Source organism: Leptonychotes weddellii, chromosome 3, assembly GCF_054177405.1.
Source record: "Leptonychotes weddellii isolate Sample4059 chromosome 3, ASM5417740v2, whole genome shotgun sequence".
Classification (NCBI taxonomy): domain Eukaryota; kingdom Metazoa; phylum Chordata; class Mammalia; order Carnivora; family Phocidae; genus Leptonychotes; species Leptonychotes weddellii.
In genome coordinates, this window is record NC_138371.1 from 120,371,354 (window position 1) to 120,394,334 (window position 22,981).

General features: G+C 48.2%; 1 protein-coding gene across 1 annotated transcript in view; it reads left to right on the forward strand.

Moving 5' to 3' along the window:
• The first annotated feature begins 14,518 nt into the window (after positions 1-14,518).
• Positions 14,519-22,981, forward strand: part of C3H13orf42 (chromosome 3 C13orf42 homolog) — a 12,774-nt gene continuing 4,311 nt past the window's right edge. The window contains 1 exon segment of the mRNA XM_031019430.2: positions 14,519-14,935. Coding sequence (XP_030875290.2) covers positions 14,519-14,935 — 417 coding nt within the window.

Sequence of the window (22,981 nt, forward strand, 5' to 3'; positions counted from 1 at the left end):
GGCAGGTGGCCGGGGCTGGGACTTACTTGGGACGGAGCCCCCGTCTCGGGTCCTGGGGCTGCTGCCCAAGCTCCCGAAGCTGCCAAGCGCCCCCGCCTGTGGCCGCGGCCGCTGTTTCTGGCTTGCAGGCAGGGCCTTCGGAGACTGATGGGACCCCGGGAAATGCTGTGAGCTTTCACAGGGGGCACACTGTCGAAGTGGGCCACTGCAGGCCGAGAAATCTGGCCAGGTGATGGGTACAGGCCAGTCACACACTGAGATTAAGGAGAAACCAGGGCCCTCGGCAAGGAGCAATTTAGTTTACATTGAGGGGTGCGGGAGACTAGTGTTGTTCCACATGGAACAGAGCTCCTGGGTAGAGAAAGGGCGAGAAATCCTCTGATGCTCAAGTCCCTGTCCCGTGTTATCTCAGATTGCGGCAGGGTTCTCCATGGTCTTGATTCTCTAGACACTTGTTAGAGGCTCTGGGGTGTCAAAGGAGGAACAGGCCACTTCTATTTTTTTTTTTTTTTTTAAAGATTTTATTTATTTTTTAGAGAGCGAGCGAGAGAGAAACAGCATGAGAGGGGAGAGGGTCAGAGGGAGAAGCAGGCTCCCCGCCGAGCCGGGAGCCCGATGTGGGACTCGATCCCAGGACCCTGGGATCATGACCTGAGCCGAAGGCAGACGCTTAACCATCTGAGCCACCCAGGCGCCCCAGGCCACTTCTATTTTTTGAAACACCTACTATATAAACAATTTAAGAATTCTAAAACAGATGAACATATCAGGGTGCATCTTATATGTTTATATTTAAAAAAACAAGTGCTTTTATTTTTTATTTTTATTTTTTAAAGAGCCATTTTGTTTTGTGTTCACGTGGGAGAGAGAGATCTGGTCTCTTCCTATATGGACACTATTCCTGTCATGAGGGTCCACCCTCATGATCTAATCACCTCTCAAAGGCCCCATTTTCAAGTGTTGTCACACTGGGGGGTAGGGCTTCAACATGAGTTTTTGGGGGAACACGATTCAATCCATAGCATAAGCAATTGGGAATCCCATCAATTATTTTTATTTTGAGACCCTTTGTGAATGTGAAGCTGAGTCAAAGGGCCCCCTGCCCCTCCTCACCAGGGCTTGCCCCCAGCTTACTTATATCCACAAGAATAGAGGACAGAAAGTAGGGAAGGAGAGAGGGAGCTGGGGGTGTCTGGGGGTCAGGAAATGGGTGATCACATAGATGTTGATTCTTCCGTGCCATAGAATACTATGTAACCAGTAGAAGTGAAGTTGAAGAGAAATATTCAATAACCTGAGGAAAGGTACAGTCCAGGGACTAGTGTTAAGTAAAAAAGCAGGCTTCTAAACCGTACACCCAGTGTGGGCTGTGGAAGGCGTGCACGCACCAGACCTCAAAAATGGAGCCATCTCAGGATTACGTGGGACTGTTACTTTCTTTGTTGGGCCTTTCCAAAATTTCTAGTTTCCATATGTTACTTTTGTAATCAGACAAAACATATATATGTTGTTAAATACTAATATGAAAGAAAGGAGGGAAGGAGGTAAGGAAGGAAGGAAGGAGGGAAGGAAGGAGGGAAGGAAGGAAGGAAGGAGGGAAGGAGGGAAGGAAGGAAGGAAGGAGAGAAGATGACCACCCCTCCTTTGGTGCTTGGTTGGTTGGCTGTCCCTCTGTCCGAGGAACAGGAGACAGAAAAGGACAGAGAGGCCAGCCTGGGGGACAGAAGGGCCATACGGTCCTCAGGACAGTCCTGTGCCCCTTCTCCTCCTCCTAGTGAGGGAAGGCACCAGTCACAGCCCTGTTGGGGCTGGGCAGGACCCTGCAGCCTGCCGGGGACCTGCTGCACACAGGGCTCCACGTCCCAGAGGGCGGTTCAGGTTTTGATTCCGCTGCCGAGTGTCTAAAACCTCAGTCATTAGTTGTGGAGCATTGTTTAGAAGTTTAGCACAGGGCATCATTTGGGTTAATTAGTCTGTATAAGCACATACACTTTGTATCAACATAAATAATTTGCGTAATGGGTTTGTTTAATTTCCACATGCACTCTCTTTAGTTTTCAGGATAACCAAGAGCTGCACACGTGTATGGCCGTACGACACACAGACACACAGACAGACAGACAGACACATACACAGCTCTCTTCTCTTATGGGGCCAAGTGCCTGACTCATGCCACGCTTATCCTGCTCCCCTCCCCTCCCTTCCGTCCCCTCCCCTCCCAGGAGTGGGGGGGCAGCAGAGAGGAAGTGATGTGGAGTCTCACCCGGGCTAGGCCCACAGGGTCTCTCTCAGCACTGTCTTCCCAGCACTTAGCACACCGGGTGCCTGGTGCCTGTTTTCTGGGTGAATGCACGACTACATGAATGCCCTCTCTGCACTTCCGGCTTGCTCCCAGCCCCACAGCTCTCCTGGTGTCATCGTCCGTCCCCCAGGGTGGGTGAAGAGGTCTGTCTCAGTGTGCCCTTGTCCCTTGGGTGGCGCTCTTCCTCAGTGGGTTCCAACTCTGGGATGCCTGGTGGTCATTTGGGGCGCTTTACCGCACACCGAGGTTCAGGCCCGGGGGCCCAGCCTCCTCCGATCAGGTGCTTGGGTGGCACGGGGCCCTCCTGGGACATGGCATTTGATAGTTTCACTTTTGACAGCTGTCAAAACGGACCAGAGGCCTCACTGCCAGGGCGAAATGACTCAGGATCTGATTTCACAACTGTTGATTGAGACCCGGATCCCGGGCCCGGAAATACAAAGTGAGTGGGGGAGGAGCAGCAGGGCTTCTCTGTGGGACACAACCAGCGTGGGTGTTAGGTCCAAGCTGATCTGGGTTTCACCTTGCCTCTTATGTGGGGGGGGGGGGCGGGGGGAGCACCCTCTGTGTCTTCCCATCAAGTGAAGTAAGTCATGCCTCCCATGGTGGTTTTGAGGACCACACGAGACAATGGGGGAAAAATGCCCAGCACAGAAGAGAACAATGGGAGCCCCCTGGTGGGGGGGGGGTACCCCGCAGGCAGGGCTGGGCCCAGGGGAGCTGTGCGACTGCAGAGGCCCAGCTGAGGGGAAGCGGGACATTGGCCGGGGGAGGCAAGTCCTCCAGCTCCTGGCCCTGGGACTCTGGCCCAGCTTCTCTAAGGCCGGTCCTCTCATCCCCCAGCCTACGAGGGCGGGTTGCCCCTGCTCATCTCTGGTTTACCCTAGTCATGAGCTTGCCTTCTCGACTCCTCCAACACCTGGTGACCAAGCCCCTGTATTAAAGTCCCTCTGCTTTAGACACACCAGTAGCTCCCGCGTGGTTGTTGCATCCTGACCAGCACAGAGGGCAAGGACTATGGCCTGAGAGGGCGAGCGAGTGGGACTGACCAGGATCGGAGGGAGGTGCAGGCAGACCCCCCAGAGCCCCGCCGAGCAGAGGGGTGGGCAGGAGTCCCGGAAGGAGGAGGCCTTGGGGGTTTGCACATGAGGCAGAGGCTGAGGCTGCTGAGAGAGGACGAGATGGGCCTGGGGGCCTCCTCTCCCGGCCCCTGCCTACGCTCCCCCACTTCGGTGGTTGTTGGGCCCATGCCATCCCCAAGAGGAGCAGTCCCTCCCAGGGTGGCGTCTCTCCCCCACCTCTTCCGGCCCAGACACTGTGCCCCACGCAGCATGGAGGGCTAAACTCACATTCACTCTTCCTCCCTCGGGGGCCCCAGGGGACCAGCTCTATTTGTGTTCTGCTGTGGGACGGTGGCCAGCATGGGACACAGAGCCAACGTCTGCCTCCCTCCCACCAGCTCCCCATCTCTGCTTTCGTTCCCACTGCCCTGGGGGCCGGGCCAAGAGGGAAGGACCTGTGGCTTCCTGCGGGAGACTGGAAAAGCAGGTGGGTACCAATCAAGGAGGCCTCGAAATGGCATTGTAAGGAGCTCTACCTCATTGCTATTGTCAGGACCGAATGAGTCAATAAATTGCCTAGACTGATGCCTGGAACGTGGTAGAATTTGTAACTGCTGGTTGATATTCCTCCAAGGTGCATCTACAATTTCCCTGCAACCCCCATCCTCTCCCCCCACATCTTTTACAATTCCTCACACACCTGCCACTTGACCCCTACTGACTCCCTCATTTGTCACAGCAGTCAGGTCTGGTCTTGGTCTTTGTCTGTCAAAAAAAAAAAAAAAAAAGGAAAAGAAAAAGAAAAAAAAAGAAAAAAAAACTAGCAATGACCAAGCCCCATCTTGGGCCAGAGCCTCCTTGGCAATCCACTCCTGTCCTCTCTGGCCCTCCATCTGCTGGGAGGCCACTTCCCAGGCTAGGAAAATGAAGTCAACACTCTCACACATCTTTATTTTGGACCTTGTGAAGGGCTCCCTTTTTTGCACAACACCTCCCATTGGCAAATACATTACTGTTTACAAATAGAGCATCTCAGAACCCTGGGTGCATGTGGGCAATGTAACAAATGGATCAGAAGCTAAAGCTTTTTAAAATTTGCAGTGCACTTCGAGAATGTCTTAACTCCAAGGAAATTATTTGAATATTCTCTTCTGCATCCCTCTCTCATCACCAGATCATTAAAATAGAGTTTGCCTGGATGCAGTTCCTCTATTTATTCTTTTTATGTTATTATTAACAAAAAGATGCCTTATCAGCCAATTAAATGGGGTCAACAAAATTAGAGCGAAATGCTTATTTTATTTAAGCATTAAGATGAATGCGTTTCATTGGCACTCGTCTTCAGGTAAAAGTACTAGTTACAAACAATCCCTTATTAAAGAACAATTAAAGCAAGAAGTGCCATTTCTGATACGTGGTAGGTGCTCAGTGACCATGCCTTTGCTGCGACTTCTAAGATGTGAACTTTTAGCTCCATCCAATCATACACATACACACATAGGCACACACATGAAATCTGGACACACTCACTACTTTGAACAGGTTACCTCTCATTCCAGTTTACGTTCACCTTTATTCCAGAGGCGTGGATTGTTCTCGCTCTGCTCCCTAAGCTGACCGGAGCTGGGCTATTTGTGTGAAGGTGCTGCCCTCTGGTGGAAGTCCTGAGACTTGCATGTTTAGCCAAATGAGAAAAATTGCAGTCCCCACCATAAGGGCTCAGTAAATATTAGCTATTCCTGTTGTAGTCGCATTTATTTAATTTCTGACAGAGGAAGAGGAAACCATGAAGGAGACAGGGAAGGGGAAGCCACAGGAAAACCCCCATAGAACCTAGGACAGTGATGAGCACAGAGTAACCTCTAGTAAGTATTTGTTGCTTGATTAAAAAGATAAGCCTGGGGGCTGTAGATGCAGACTCATAGACGCGGGTGGGTTTGGATACCAGCAACCCAAGTGACCTAATTCCGCACGAGCGCCGAGCACCGAGAATTCTGCTGCATTTTGAAATGTGTCAATATTCACTTCCAGTAGTTGCTGAATCCACCCATCACTGTTAGAGAGGGGTGAGGCTTCTCTCCATCAGCTCTTTGAGCTACGGCATTGAAATAGCCAGCCATTTCCCACTCAAAAGGAGTTAAAGGGTGTAGAGATAAAATATGCATTCTTGAACAGTGCAATCTATGCCCCGGAAACCGCAATTCAACCAGGCATCAATATTCGAGGCACAGTAGCAGTTTCACTCAGATTCCAAGAAGAGGGAAATAACACGCTTTGCCGGAAGGGGCGAGCCAGGGAGCTAAGAATTTAGTCAGAAGATAATGCAATTATAGGTCAGGATGGACAGGTCTCTGGCGCGTTTGCCAATCTTCTTGCAAACCTTGAAAGATTGACTGCTTCCAGCTACACCTGCTCCTAATTTACTTGTCACAAACGAGAGTAGTACCTCCACCTAGGAGAAAGGCTGTCTCTGAATGGAGAGACGAGGCAGGCTGCTAGCAGGTCCTCTGTGTCTGAGACAATTCTTCAGGCCCCCCTTTCAGCTCAGACCGGAGGAGGCAAAGAATAGCAAATCCTACATAGAGGGTTTTCCTACAGAGTCACAGTAACATGTTTCTTTGAAGTATGACCAAAAAACACTTCTCATTTAACTCTTGGGGGCAATAAAGGAAGACCCTGTATTAAAGCCACTCTTCATGTTATGGGAACAGAAGTTTAATAAGGAATTAGGGCGTACCTGAGCTGAGATGAGCTGGGGGCGTGAGAGCAGCCGGGAGGTCCCAGAAACCGCTGGAAGGGCAGCCTGAAACACCAGGGTGGGTGTTTCTCTAAAGTTTGGTGAGAAACTGCTATACTTCTCAAGAATCCCCGGGAAATTTCCCACCAAATCTGGTGCTTGCCACGAAGCCTGGAAACCATTGTGAACCTTGTGTCCGGTCCGACCTCTGTGACCTCCTGACAATAATCGACTCTCCTCACGTGCACCTTCCAGAGCTCAGGCAAGTTGCTCTCATTGGAAAACTAAGCCTCAATGATACAAGGAAGGGATTCTGGGAAAGGAAGTTCTGCTAAGAAGTGGACGGTAGTACTGCAAAGTTCACAACTGGCAACATTCTCAGATTTACTTCCTCATTATGTGAGACAAGTAATTAATTAATTAATTAATTAAATATCAAGTGTTTTCTATGTACCAGGTACTGGTAATGGAGGCAGATAAACTACGGAGAATTGATTCCTGCCCTGCACCAGCTCACGTCGTACTGAAAGGGAAGACTGAAGGTACAAGCAAAGCATGAGAATGCACAGAAGTTATTAAGATATTCACGAACAGTCCAGCTCTCCTCCAGGCACGTGCTAGGACTGCCCCTCCCTGCCTGCTTGGAGGTGGAGAGAGGGTGTGACTTGCTTTGGTCAATGACGTGTGAGCAGACGTGAAGTGTGTAACTTGCACGGGAAGGCTTGGGAATGACACACCTGTCACCATGCCATCTTCCACCTGCCATGGTAAACTCCTTTGGATGGAGCTCCTGTCAAACTGAGTCCCTGAGAAGCTAAGAGCAGAGCCGCCAGCCAACCTGCAAAGGACCTGGAATGTGACTGAGGGTCAAAGCGTCACAAGCCAACGAGAGCTTGGGGGTTATTTATTACCACAGCCAACTCGACCGTGCTACCAACACATAACACATGAGTGAGCACCATCGGCAGTGGGAGGGTGGCTGGGGGAGAGGGAGGGATGTTTGCTTTTGGATCAATACACTGAGTCATCATTTGCCAAATGTGGCTTAACTTGGCTTACTCTCTGGAGAAGACCAAAGAGAACCGATTAGCGAAGGAGATAGAGCAGTGAACAAAACAGGCTCAGAACAACCCTCCTTTCTCCCAGTGTATTCAGCAGCATGGCCCCCTCCCCCTGGCTTGGCTTTAGAAGACGGTGAATTGATCCATACAAGATTGGTGAGGATCAAAGAGGAAAGCGTTCTTTAAAAAATCATTTAAAAATCATGACTGGGAACAAAAGCAGAACTGAAAAAAAGAAGTGATCAGAATAGAGACCCACAGGGGTCCCAAGGATGTATGTGCAATTTTGAGACAGGTCAGGAAGTAAGATGCGGCATAGATTATTCTGGGGAGTTGATAAGCCTCCAGGGAAACCTATTTATCGTGGGCATGAATAAAAGCACAAAACTGCAGAACTAGCACTTTATAACAAGATGATAACAGTCAAAAAAATTTTAAGTTTATAAATGCTTTCATTTTCTGATCATATATTCTAGCTATATATATATTTCTGAGATATATATTCTTTATATAAATATATGAATACATATATAAAAATGAGACCTATTCCCATAGTGACTTATGACACTTGATTTTGGGTAATGTAATCTATTTTGCCATTAATCTTAGCTGAAGGTGCTTAGAAAGATAAGGTGATCGGGGTATACAATACACCTCAAGTCAAACATAAATAATTCGGAGATTAACCTTAAAAAGAACAGTATCCACTGCCCTCCAATGAGGTCATCCCCCTCCCCTGGCTGGCCACCACAGCTCCCTAACAGACAGTGGCAGATGACAACACTGGTGACCTTAGCAAGCCATGTCTTCTAGTACGCACATCCTTGGGTAGTCCCCTCCCCTTAATCTGAGCTGTTCTGTGATTTGACTTTGTCAGTAGAATGCGGCAGAAGAACAGGGAGTACATTTCCAGCTCAGGCTTTAAGGCTTGACAGTTTCCACCTTTGCACTGTTGGAAGCCCTGAGCATCCAGGTGAGAATTCTGGAGACCCTGCTGGAGGGCCCATGTGAAGAGGGGGAGACCTTGCTGTCCCAGGTCCCTAGCTGAGCCCAGCCTCAGCCTACCCACCAGTTGAATGCAGGCACAGGGGGGCCGCTGACAGTCCACCAAAGCCCCGCTAAATTACAGAACTGTGAGCAAATAAAATGATTGTTGTTTTCAGCCACTGAGTTTTTAGATGGTTTGTACATAGTAATAGATAAATGAAGCACTAATTTTTCTTAAATCTTACAGATATCCTACTTAAGGTTTCTACATGGAATTTTCTCACAATCCCATTTATTACACTATCTTCTGCTCTAAAATCTTAACCAGTCAGGGTTGTCATATACAGTTATATGGGTTGTGCACTGTACCAGGGCACCCCGGCAAGGGTGGAGGTGCTTGCCTGGCCTTCACCTAAGGAAGGCACGTTTTCTAAATTGCACAAATATGTGTTATAGACTCCCAGAGCTCTGACAAAGGGTATTCAGATGAATCGAATTCAAAGGTGTTGACCTGGCCTCCAAGCCTCCTTTATTTATTTATTTATTTATTTAATTTAAATTCAATTAGCCAACATACAGTTGGCTAATTATCATTAGTTTCAGATGTCGAGTTCAGTGATTCATCAGTTGCATACAACACTCAGTGCTCATCACATCACATGCCCTCCTTAATGTCCATCACCCAGTTACCCCATCCCCCCCACCCATCTCCCCTCCAGCAACCCTCAGTTTGTTTCCTATAGTTCAGAGTCTCTCATGGTTTGTCTCCCTCTCTATTACTTCCCATTCAGTTTTCCTTCCCTTCCCCTATGATCCTCTGGCTGTTTCTTATATTCCACATACGAGTGAAACCATATGATAATTGTCTTTCTCTGATTGACTTATTTTGCTTCCAATCCATGAGCATGGAATGTTTTTCCATCTCTTTGTGTCTTCCTCAATTTCTTTCATTAAGTGTCCTTTCATACAAGTGTTCTGTAGTTTTTAGAGTACAGATCCTTTACCTCTTTGGTGAAGTTTATTCCTAGGTATCTTAAGGTTTTTGGTGCAATTGTAAATGGGATCGATTCCTTAATTTCTCTTTCTTCTGTCTCATTGTTAGTGTATAAGAATGCAACTGATATCTGTACATTGATTTTATATCCTGCCACGTTGCTGAGTTCCTGTATGAGTTCTAGCGATTTTGGGGTGGAGTCTTTTGGGTTTTCCACATAAAGTATCATGTCATCTGTGAAGAGTGAGAGTTTGACTTCTTCTTTGCTGATTCAGATGCCTTTGATTTCTTTTTGTTGCCTGATTGCTGAGGCTAGGGCTTCTAGTACTATGTTGAATAGCAGTGGTGATAGTGGACATCCCTGCTGTGTTCCTGACCTCAGGGGGAAAGCTCTCAGTTTTTCCCCATTGAGAATGATATTCGCTGTAGGTTTTTCACGCTGGGGTTTTATGATTGAGGTATGTTCTCTCTATCCCTACACTGTGGAGAGTTTTAATCAAGAAAGGATGCGGTATTTTGTCAAATGCTTTTTCTGCATCAGTTGAGAGGATCATATGGTTCTTGTCCTTTCTTTTATTAATGTGATGTATCATGTTGATTGATTTGTGAATATTGACACACCTTGCAGCCCAGGAATAAATCCCACTTGGTCATGGTGAATAATTCTTTTAATGTACTGTTGGATCCTATTGGCTAGTATCTTGGTGAGAATTTTTGCATCCATGTTCATCAGGGATATTGGTCTGTAATTCTCCTTTTTGGTGGGGTCTTTGTCCGGTTTTGGGATCAAGGTAATACTGGCCTCATAGAACGAGTTTGGAAGTTTTCCTTCCATTTCTATTTTTTGAAACAACTTCAGAAGAATAGGTATTAATTCTTCTTTAAATGTTTGGTAGAATTCCCCTGGGAAGCTATCTGGCCCTGGGCTCTTTTTTGTTGGGATATTTTTGATTATTACTTCAATTTCCTTGCTGGCTATGGGTCTGTTCAGGTTTTCTATTTCTTCCTGTTTCAGTTTTGGTAGTTGATTTGTTTCTAGGAATGCATCCATTTCTTCCAGATTGCCTAATTTTTTGGCATATAGTTGTTCATAAGATGTTCTTAAAATTATTTGTATTTCTTTGGTGTTGGTTGTGATTTCTCTTTCATTCATGATTTTATATATTTGGGTCATTTCTCTTTTCTTTTTGATAAGTCTGGCCATCAATCTTATTAATTCTTTCAAAGAACCAGTCCAAGCCTCCTTTAACTGCCCGGTGCCACCCCCCCCCCTCCCCCGCAACTTTCTCCAGCCCAGTCTCTCACTACGTGTCTCTGATCTTGGCCCCACTGAATTAGCCTACCTCCCATCCTGCCTTCCAACTGGCAACAGTTCCCAAACTGCGGTTGTGCCTTCCGGGGGCATCTACAAGTGCAGTCACCAACCCTCTGTGTATTCAGGTGCCAGGACATTTTTTAGTCTTGTGCACCTCAGAGGATCTGATGTTTGCTTCCTGGCACATTGTTAAGGGATTTCCAAGCATGTTAAAGCACGAAGGCATGGCAAAGCCATCTGTCACTCCATTTTCAGTCTCCATGTGCAGAGGGCCAAGCACAGGGGGCAGGAGTTACTGTGCTTCCAGATGGACTGGGCTGTACCGGACAGAGGTCCAAAGGCACAGGCACTGCGTCTGAGCCACAGGAGCTTGTCTCCAGGGTAAACACTTTTCCTCTCCATTCATAGCATCACCAGAAAGCAAAATGTTCCAATGCGCTGTGCAAATGGACCAACGTGACATGGGATCTGCATTGTCAAACGCTGTAATCTTACCCTTCATTAAATATTCAGCAGGGACGATTTGATCTCTTCCTTTTCTCAGCTTCCCCCTCTTCCTCTGCATGCCCTCCTTCATTCCTCCTCTCTATTTACCTGCCTTCTGGGAAGTGCTGACTCAGGGTCTCTTGCATGTTGGGGACACAGCCAACCGGATGCTAGACACAGGACGAGTGTACAGATCATCGGCTTTGACTCAGGACTCTATGGGAAGCGCAGTTGCAGCCTGGCGGGAGTGGAGAAGTAGCGACCTCGAGATGTGTGTTCCCTGAGACCATCCAGGTTACAGCACAGTAATAGTCAACATGCCCAGCCACAGGCGAGGGTAGTGGTTAGGTGCTCACCTGGCTTCGTGCTGGAAGGGACGGAATGCCTGGCCATGTGCTCGCAAGGCAGTGGGCTGCTCCAGAGAGCTAGCATCCTAGGGAAACACAGCATTGTCCAGGGCAGCGGGCTCAACTAGTGATTTCTGTGCTGACCGTTACTGGGGCTGCTGGCCTCAGCCTGTGATATATACACACATGGAAGGATGAGAGGCCTGGATGCAGACTATTTGCCTGCAACAATAGTTCGGCAACTGTATGGCTGGGAGCCGCAAAATAGTTGTAGTAGTAATAATACTTTTATATTAATTATTAATTATATAATTTTACATTAATTGACACTTCTGACGGAGCAAATATGACATATTAAGTGCTTCCTCTCTATTGCTGCATTTAATCATTATAACAGCGCTATGAAATAGGTAATATCTACTTTTGCAGATGAGAACACCAAAGCTCAGAGTTTAAATGGCTTTGCTAAGCTGGTAGGGGGCAGAGCTGTGAGCCACCCCACTTCGTGTGAGGCCCACCCTGGTGGGCCGTGAGCAGGGCGGCAGTTCCAGCACACTAGGCTGGGGTAGGAGCAGACAGGAGCTCCGACACCCTCCTCCACGCCTCCTGCCCGTAGCTACCACTGCCTGGCATTGGCACTGCTGTGGAACAAGCCCTCTGGACCCTCTGCTGCCACCCTGGGATTCTGCTCTTGGAGTTTGAGAAGTTCTAGAATAAAGCAAGGTTTGATCCGCTAAGTCCCTTATGCCAATTCTCTGGGGCTCTGGTTAAGCCTCAAGGCTCTTGATATCTACACAAAGAGCGGGTCTGGCCTGTGCTGAGTGGGGAACTCCGCTCCAGGACCAGCTGGCTCCTTCCTGTCCACAGCGGGGCTGGTGTGGAGGGGCTGGGCTGGGGGCTAGGACACAGGCCCATCTCCCTTCCCCACCTAGGTGTTTGCCTGGCATTCTCCACCATGCAAGGGAAGAGTCAAACCTGGGGTGCCTGATTTGGGATTTGATGGGCATTTATATATCCTTTTTAAGACCAGAGGGTGATTTCATACCCATTTCTTCTGGTGAGGCCATGAGAAAATCTAAATGAGGTATAAAGGCTGTTGTTATTTGAGATGAACTTTCCCAAACACAGATGACAAGTATTTTTGTAGGGAGGAAGTATTCTCTCCCTTCGACTCCCTCAGCAGGAGCTCTGGAGAGAGGGGCGGCTTCGAGACTGCTCTGATACAGGACGTGAGAGTCACCTAGCTGGGCCATGCCTACTGCCAATGTCCTGTCCCTTAGTATTCACGAAATGCTCTGCTAGTGATGTCACTGGAATTTTCTATCAATTTTCTTCATAAGTCTGGCCCTCAGAAGAATCCAGCAGGGAAGCAGGAGTAGAGAGGAGAAAAATACAGAGGAAGATATTTTTCATTCTCTTTGTGATCAACAGGTTAGGTTCTTGGGACATTCTGGATAGGATATAGATTAGACTTCATTTTTTAGCTAACCTTTTTCTAAATCCATGTAGAATTATATCATCATAAGTCCACTGAGGAAGGTCACAGTCCCTGGATTCCTCTAGGAAGAAATTCTGTGAGCACTCATCTATCCTGAGTGCTTCGATACCGTGCCCGTGTGAAGCCAGAGTAATGGGCAGGATATTGAAACCACCCCCCCCCCACAACCAGAGACCTCAGGGTGTGTGACGTCATGGGTCCATGGCATTGAGGGGAGCAGCGGGGCCAGCATACCAGGCTTGAAGCTGGACGGTTGGGTCTGAGGACAAGGTTCTCACTCACTGATTTAGACCTCAGTAAATCTCCTAACTGCTCCAGGTTCACCTTCTTCATCTGTGAATTGAGGACCAATAATGATAATGGAAAGGATGCTTCTGCCCCAAGGAAGCCACGACGGTTCAGTAAATTAATGTGTGTGGAAACACTTCATCAACCCTGAAGCACTCTGCTAAGTGAGAGTGTTGAACGCTGCTGCATATTCAAGACCCTCTCAATGAGGGGTCTGGAATGCCACATGCAGTGCTCAATGCAAATGTACTTATAATGCCCTTCGGTAGCTACATTTCAGAGGGCAAAGTTCTTGTTCTGAAGCAGGATATAAATATTAAAAAAAAATTTTTTTTTGGTATCAGAACTCTTTGAAGATCTCACAAAACCACGAACACTTTCTCTCTTTCAAAAAACAAAAACAAACAAAACAGAAACCCAGCAAAAATAAACCATGCCAGTACCCCCAGCCAGTAACACCCCACATACAGTTTCTGGGGTCTCACAGACTTCCTCTAACACCTATCCCAGCTTAAGCAAATGCCTGTGCTAGAGATTTATAGGCTGCAGCTCTCTGAGTGAAGTGTGGGAGAGAAATAGGCTGTGTAGAGAAATGAAGGCAATAACCATGTGTCCTATTAGCCTGAGAAAAATCCTAGAGGGGACATCCCTGAGATCCTAATGTACTCAAAGGATGCTCTTGGAAAGATAGTTAGTGTCTGCTTATGACTAGTCTATTTAAATGAAAAATGTGCTCCAGCTAAAGAATGCGTCTGCCCTATCTCTGCGGCCACCCTCCGCTCGCTAAGGGTTTTGTGCAGAAAGCTTGGTCCCAATACCTGAATCCTCCTGTCTCCACAGCGGGCTGCTATCCGGTAACCGTGGCGAGGTCGCCTTACAGCGGGACGAGGCACCTGCAGGACACTGGCATGCCTGCTCAGCGCCCAGCTTATCGAAGATCTGAGAGCCTCCTGCCAACAGCCCTGGCTGTGTCCACCCTGGCCTCTCGCAGGGGACTGGATTTTACCTCAAGCAACACATGAGTTTTGGCTTCACGGTGTTTTCACCAAGTAGGATTTCATTTTGGATGCAAGGCGTTCCAGACCAGAGCCAGCTCGGCCCAGGTGGAAACGTAAAAATCCACACCAAGATCAAATCAAACCGAGTGAAACCACATCCAGAAATGGAAAATGAACAGGCCTCTTGCGAGTAAGCCCACAGTGCACCACCTTATATGTCCAGGTGGTTGATGGCATCGTGGTTATTGGAGGTAAATGTCCCCCCCAGGGGAGCTGCCCGGCCTGCCCGCCTGACCGGGCCCACCGGCTCGGGGATTCCAGAGACCCGAGGCCTCCTGGGAGGCGGATGGCGGCAGGCCGGCGTGCTGGCTCCTTTCCCCGCAGCTAGATCAAGTGGCACAGCGCAGGCAGCTGGCAGGCACCCCCACGGAGGAATCGAGCACTATGTTCAGAAGGCTGCACTCGATCTTCAACTCCGGCCCGCAGAGGAAGGCGGACGTGGCCGAGAGCCCCTACTCGGACAGAGCCAGCCCCGCCGTGAGGCTGATCCGCAGCAGCTCCATGTACGTGGTCGGGGACCACGGAGAGAAATTCAGCGAGTCCTTGAAGAAATACAAAAGCCCCAGCAGCACGGACACCAGCCTGTCCTACCTGCAGCAGGAGGGGGACCGGGCGTGGATGTACTCGCGCACCCAGGACTGCCTGCAGTACTTGCAGGAGCTGTTGGCCTTGCGGAAGAAATACCTCAGCAGCCTCGACGGCCTGAAGCCCCGCCGCGCCCACGGCCTCTCCTCTACCTCCTCTAAGTCCTCCAAGAGAGGGGAAACGGCCCCTGGCCAGTCCACCTCCAAAGACAGAAAGGTAAGAGCTGTGGAGACGTACAGTGTGGAGGAGAATTCTTCCGAGAGCTCAGGGGCCGGGTGGGAACATGGCTCACCCCCTCTTTCCGCGCACGCGCAACTTAACTTGTCTGCGCTTTCCGAGCCACAGCGCCGTCCTCCTTCGAGACTCCCACCGCCCTCTCCTCGGCCTGGGGCAGGGTGGCAGTCCCCTGTTGCCCATCTTCCTGGAGGAGGCCCTGGGGAGGAGCGGTGGGTGGTGTGCACCGAGCAGCCCGGGCGGAGGGCTGGGGCTTTGCAGGCAGGCCGCACTGCGTTCGCGCTGTGTATTTGTCACTGACCGCCGGCTTGGTGGATGAGATGACGCTTGTGTGGCTTCTAAAAATCCCAGGGGCGAGTGCAATCTTCCTGGGAACTAGATGCAGTCCAATATCTAGGTGCTTAGCTCCACGGGAGCCGAACAACTGGAGGATGTGCTCCAGCTGTAGGTTGGGCCCAGGCCTCCCGGGGACTCGGGCGCGGCCTCAGGAGAGCCTGTGACTTCGAGGAGATTGCCTGCCAGCTTTGCTGGGCACGGGAGGCTTCAAGCCCAGGCAGCCCAAGCAGGAAATTAGTGCAAGAAGTCACGGGCAGTTATCTCGGTGTTTCTACTTATCCCGGTGTTTGTACACGTTATCTTTCCCTGAGCATTCGATTAATGCCGCGGGGGGAGCTGGGAGAGACTCCCGGAGCGCGGAAGAGCAAGCTGAGGCTCAGGAACCTGCTCTGACAGGACCTCCAATTCCTTCGGGCACTCCTTCCTTAACTCCTCAAAAATTTTTTTTTTTTTCTCAAATGCCTGAGGTTTGAGGCTGTTTTAATCGTTTCCCTGATGCCTGGACAGTGGCCCCGTCTCTCCCACTCCTGTTTCCGCAGGGTGTGCTGTGGGCTGTGGAGGCCCCATTACCGTTGAACTGGCCGGCTATCAGATCTCTAGGGCTTGGCCTCCCCCGACTGGTTTCAACTGTCTGCATTTTATCCCAGGTGGGATTGGTTTAAATAACCACTTTAACTCCGAAAGTATGTCAGTGTCCCAGTACCGACTCTTGGGTTCCAGAACTGACCCTGTGACCAGCCAGCTGTGGATTGGTGAGCCAGGACCCTTCCTTCCGGGTCACCTCCCATGACAGAAGGGGCTGCAGTGGGTTCTGGACTCCCTCCTCACTTGAATATCCTGGGGTTCTCCGCTCTGGTTAGCTTCCCTTCAGGCACTGCATTTTCCTGAAAACAACAACAACAACAAAAATGCAGTTCTCTCTTTATAAAGCCTAGCTCCCTCCCTCCCTGCGCTCCCTAGTCCGGCTGTCTGAAGATTCCAGGGAGGGCTTAGGCACAGAACGCCCAACTCTGGCCCTGTGGAATGACACAACGTGCGCATTTCCTCGGGAGATGCCTCTCACCATGATGTAACCGGGAAAAAAGTTTTAAAATGGCTTTGAAGTCAGTCAGGCCAAGACCCGAGCTTTAGTTCTGTCTTTACCAGCTGTGTACCTTTGTCCGCTTGAGTTGACTTCTCTGGGCCTCGATTTCTGTAGCATAGAAATGGAAATAAGAATACACCTTGTGAAGGAAAAGCAAGGTCCTGCCTGTGATAGGACCTGGCACATAGTAGGTCTTCCAGTGCTTACTAACTCTGAAATGGAAGGTACGGGAGGCTTCTTAGCCACCAGCAGACAAGCTCTCTCCTTCGTGGCTCCTAAAGAAAGAGTCGGATGCTGGGTGTGCCTGAGACACAGCGGGTGCCGTCTCCGTGGCTGGCCAGGTGGCCTGTGGCGGCCTGCTCCGTGCGTGGGAGGGGCAGGGGACCAGAAAGCACCTTTCTTCTGGAATGTCATCCCTTTCCTGCGTTGGTAGAAAACACCTGCTGATCTTCAGGTTTTGGCAAACACCATTCGTTCCACTGACCCCTTGTTGTGTGCTGAATTGTGTCTCCCCAAAATCATATGTTTAAGTCCTAACCCCCAGTACCTCCGAAGGTGACCTTATCTGGAACTAGGCTGATTAGAGGTGAAATGAGTTAGGTTGATTGCGAGCATTAGGGTGGGCCCCTAATCTGACAACACCGGTGTCCGATAAGAAGGGGAAACTGGGACGGACACACACACACACACACACACTCCCGGGGAACACTAGGCGAGGTCTGGAGTTGGCTGCCACAAGCTGGGGACCCCCCAGAAACTGGGTGGGACCTGGAACACATCCACCCCTAATGTTTTCAAAGAGAACATGGCCCTGACATGATCTTGGCCTCAGACTTCTGGCCTCCAGACTGAGACAGTAAGCTTCTGTTGCTCTAAGCAGCCCAGGGGGTGGGACTTTGTGATGGCAGCCCTAGGAAATGAGCACAGCCCTCCACAGAATTAGCCTTTTCTCCTCTCTCCCATTAGTCTAAACACACCCCTGTTGTAGCATTTATCCCATCCTCCCGTGGCACGTTGCCTGTGTGTCTCCTCTCGTGCACAGCAGGGACTCTGGTACACGTGATCTCGCTGAAACAGCATCTTTGTCATTCTTCTATCCCCAGAGCACAACCGTGACTACTTCTTGGTCACTTACCAAAGCTTTATAAACTTTAAAGTCTGGTCTTCTGTGCACAGATCACGGAAGAGCTGGCCTCCGTGTAGGGATTGAGCAGTGTTCTCTGGGCACCATAGCACCGTGCAGACCTTCTCTCCGCAACCCCCCCACGAAAACCAGCCCCTGGCCTGGCCACAGAACCTGCGCTCCCCTGGCTCTCTCTCTTTTCTGGAAAGATAATGGCTTTCAGGCTGTTCTGTTTAAAACTCTCCGTAAGAAATACAGGTTATACGCAACTGATGAATTATTGAACACTACATCTGAAACTAATGATGTACTGTAGCTAATTAAATTTAAATAAAAAAAAGAAATATATTTTAGATACTGACCTAGTTTACTCAATACAACCAAAACAAAAATTTCATGAGATACACTTATTCCTATTCTCTATCTGGTACTCTGATATTTTTTCAAAACACTCGATACTGTTCTTCTGTTGTTGTTGTTTTGCATGTTGGTCATGACACACTAAATTTATTTCACAAGCCACTCCAGGGTCCAGACTGACACTTTCTCACACCCTGGTAAGGCATTCCAGAAGGGCCTGCTGAAATGTTAACAGTGGCTAAGGCATGATACACCAGGGTGCCAAATGGTTTGGTGTCCCAGCCCCCTGGAGATAAGACAGCCGGGACAAGTACCCATGTGGATCGGTGGGAGGAGGGAGTAAGGACAGGCCAGAAGGAAGGGGAGCCTGGGGTGGATGCGGGAAACCCCTCCTGGCCCCTGCACCGAGGAGGTCCTGGCCAGGCTCTGTGACAATCTGTTCCTCCCTCCAAATAGGAAGTCATTACAAAAATGAATGAAACACACGGTTTGCAACATTTTGACATCAAAACAAAAAACCCACCTCTGAGGACTTTTGTGTCAGCATCGGGTATGAGCTATAGTTTGGGACTCATTGTTTAGATGCTTCAGTGTTAGAATTTCCAACACACTGCAAAATTCAAGTGGCAGGAGGAGGCCATATTTGAAGTGGGTCCTGTACTGGAACATAGAATTTCTGAACCAATAGGGGCAAAGCCACCCAACCCCCTGCCCTGGGCACCTTGGGTGTTCCTGCCAGCGAAGAGGCGCATTGCCAGTCTCCTCCACACACCTCACCCCTGCCCCCCTGCCACGGCCCAGGTACAGTCAGGTACCACCGGCAGTTAGTCCTGACTTCTGATCATCCTAGAAACATGCTGAGTCCCAGCCCCAGTCTACAGAGGAGAAAACTGGGTCTCCGAGACAGGAAGTGATTTATGTAAGGCTGTGCACCCGATGAGGAGAGAGCCGGGATTTAAACTGGGTCCGCGTTGTGCCAGAGCTCAGACTCTTGTCAATGGAGCCACAATGCCTTTCAATCAGAAAACGTATCATATCTGTCAGATGGGGGAGTGTGCCCCGCAGGATGAGGGAGCAGGCTGCTTTATTGTGCACCCCTGGGCCAGGAAGAGTCATCAGAGAGGTACCCGCTTCCTACCCCGCATGGAGTCGGTGCAAGGGCGAAGCTCTCTCACAGGGGGTGCATGGCCGGGCTCCCTTGTGCAGGAGAAACCTGGACCTAAAGCATGCCCTGAAGGCGCACATCAAGTTCTCTCCTCTCCACAATCCATGAGTCAAATTTCCCTCCATCTCAACACCTTCCCTGCACATGGCTACCTCTGACTCTACTTTTACTCTTGGTCCCTGTAGCACTGAAGCCCTGAGTGTGGATTGTCTACTTTTGCACTAGGAGGAAAGCCGGGTAAACAGTGTGGGCTCAGCTACAATGAGAACTTCACAATGGGGCAGATTGTATCTTCAAACCATTTCAACAGAAATACGTTTTCATTCTTCCTCGCTCATTCTACAAAGTATCTGAGATGAGCCACCTACCAGGAGAATAAAGTAGCAGCAGATATTGGACAATCGGGAGAGAATAAAACATCAACAGAAAATCGAGGCTATGCAGATCATAGAGCTGATTCAGCAGCTACAGAGGAGCGTCAGGTTCGGCTCTGTACCTCTTAGAAGCTACCATAAAAAGAGAGCTGGATCTATATTAAAATTCTGTCTAAGAGGAAGAACCATACCCTTTGGTCAGTGGAAGTGAGATTTTTTCCCAGCTTTAAGTTCCAGAATTTCTCACATGGGACCTGATGCAGAAACCATGTGTGATGTGGCTAGTAATGCCCTCAACAATATTTAAGTAACAACTCATCGATAGATATGTCTGTCCATCCTCCCTCCCTCCATTCCTCCCTCCCTGCCTCCCTTCCTCAACACATATTGTTGTTGTCAGGAACAGGGTGTGTGTCAGGGGCTGTTCTAAATACTGGTAATCGAGTCAAAGTCCCTGTCCTCATGGGTGGTCACGCTTGTGGCAAAGCAAGGCAATAAACCAGTACACACGTTTCTGGTGGTGACTTCTCAGAGCCCCTGCTGCGACGAGCCTGACCTGCATCTTCCTGAGGGTCCAGGCAACGGCACCTGGGCACGTAACTTCTGTCCATCCCTTCCGGACCCAGCAGAGAATTCAGATGCCAGAGGCATGGATGGACCACACACCCTCCTGCCGTTCTTTGTCAAAAGCCTCCAAAGATGTGGTGCACCCTATGAGAGAAAAATGTCTGTGAAAAGTAAAAAACTATCCTGTTGTGTTTCTTGCTATTTGACCCCCTCACCTCAGCACCTTGGAAAGCAAATTCTCCCTCTGCAATCTGTTTTGGGGTCTTGTCTGGGACATGACTGACCTCAGTCTGGGTTTCCCCTCCTCACCTAGTTCTTTAGGTAATTTCTTCCAGCTGCTGGGAGGGGCTCTAGGATATTTGACTTCCATCTTTCTACTCCTCATAAAGACTGCTTCTCTCAGCTTGGATTTTTTTTTTTTTTAAATAATAGCTTTAATTTACATACCACGAAACTCATCCTTTGAAGTGTATTACTGAGTGGTTAGTATCTTCAGAGTTGTGCAACCTATCACCACTGTCTAATTCTAGAACATTTCATCACCCATTTCAGCTTTTTTTTTTTTTTTGGTGGTAAAATAAACATAATATTTACCATTTTCAACATGGCACTTCTTAGCATGTTCAGTGAGTGCTTTTTAAGTGTCCCCAGCTTATGGGTAATGAAGTGTATCACAGTTAATAAATTCTTAAGAAATTAAATGTTTCTCTTTGGATGATTTTATATAAATTTCTTTTAGAGGAAAATGTGTAACACTGGACACCTTTCAAATTGTTAATTGTCAGACAATAACCAGAGTTCTTCCCACTAGTCTTCCGTGAATTTTTCCAAGAAATCGTTTATATAAGCCCATAGTACTGCATCCAAAAGACTATTAAGCCTTAGTTAATATATTTTTAGAACACTTTATGAAATGTATTAGTAGTACACTAGAAAAGGAATCCATTAAGAGGTCAGGGAGGCTCTAAAATACTTCATTTAGGAATCAGGAGAATGTTTTTTATAAAAGGTCTGATTATTTCTTAAAATATAAAAGTCTTTTTAAGTAAGATACACTTTAAAAAATTTACCACTTTAACCATTTTTAAGTGTACAACTCACTGGCATGAAGCACATTCACAATGGTGTGTAGCCCACTACTCTCCTTTCCAGAACTTTCTCATCACCCCAAACAGAAAGTCTCTATCCAGGAAACAGTAACGCCCCATTTTCCTGCTACCCCAACTCCTGGTAACCTCTATTATGCTTTCTGTCTCTATGAATTTGCCTACTCTAGGAACCTCAGATAGATGAATCATATACAATTTGTCCTTCTGTGACTGGTTTCTGTCACTCAGCATGTTTCCCAGGCTCATCCATGTTAATGGGTTGCATGTGTCCGAACTTCCTTCCTTCTGTACAGCTGAACAGCTTGGGTTTTGATGGTTGGTGAAGAGGAAGAGTTTGCGATAAGGCTCACTCTGACCAGAGTGCTTGTTAGCGTAGGTTGGTTGCAGTGCCCCAATGGAACACTGCTCAGATGGTTTGAGCTGGACATTTTCTGAAGCTAGGGATCCTGGCCACCCACCACAGACAGAAGAAAACATTATTAATTCTCTTATGGGTCATCTAATTCTGAGCAGTTTGGATTCCTGATATGTCTGCTTGGATGAACTAGCTGCAAAATGCACCCCATCCTTGCACCCCGCCCTACTCCACCCCAGCTAAAGAAATTCGCCTGCTATAATGGTTTAAAAAGAACCAATGGGATTCTGGAGAATGTTTGCCAAAAGTGATTGATTTTTATTTAAAGTAGTTTTATTCTGGCAATAGTTTGTTTTCAGAATCAATTTTCTATTAAGGCCATCCAATCCTGGTTCATCAGATAGGACCATGTCAATAGCAAGTAGAAGAATTCTTTCTCCTCTATGGCAGGAGGATCTGAATCCAATTCATCTAAAAAGATTCCAAATCATCCATGTATAATATGCATATATAATTTCATATGGGATAGAAGGCAGATTCTAGATCTCTTTTTACATCTCTGGGAATTATTTTTCAGATCTGCTGGGGAGACTTTGTGCAAACACAGTGATATTAAAATGCCGGTTTTCTGGAGCATCAGTTACTGGGAGAGTCTCTATCACTTGGCCTATATCTGGTTTACAGAGCTGAAAGGTGGTACTGATTCAATATGAGCTGCAAAGAACATTCTATTTTGCTTGGCACAGCTCTCCACAAGATGACAAACTGTATAATGATGATTGATAACAAAGTATATAATTCCTGCAGCCCCTCTCAGTCAGACCACAAGATGGGTAATTACATTCCCCAATCTATCTTCCAGGCACATGCTGTTTGCTCAGCCTAGAAATAATACTTCGTCCCCTCTTTTCCTCTTTACCACACCCCATTCACCTGGCTAACTTCTTGTCTTTTAACAGCAGAGAAAGCATTTCCCTAGGAAGGCACTTCTCACATTCACAATCTAAGACAGTGGATTTCTTCCCCTCCTTGTGTCTGACCCCCATCTAGCACTTAGCACCCAGCACTGTAATTGTCTGTTCATTTGTTAGTTCTGCTACTGGCCACGAGCTCTTTGAATGGGGGCACTGTGTCTTATTTATCTTTCTATCTCCAACCTCTTGCATGGCTCCAGCCACATAGAAGACTTTCAATAAACCAATAACCTGAGAAACTCCAACTGTAATTTAAGAAGGTTTCTTTTCTTTTTTTTCTTTTTTTTTTATTATGTTATGTTAGTCAGCATACATTACATCATCAGTTTTTGATGTAGTGTTCCATGGTTCATTGTTTGCGTATAGCACCCAGTGCCCTCCTTAATACCCATCATCGTGCTCTCCTTAATACCCATCACCAGGCTAACCCATTCCCCCACCTCCCTCCCCTCTAACACCTCAGTTTGTTTCTCGGAGTCCATAGTCTCTCATGGTTCATCTCCCCCTCTGATTTCCCCCCTTTCATTTTTCTCTTCCTTCTCCTAATGTCCTCCATGCTATTCCTTATGTCCCACAAATAA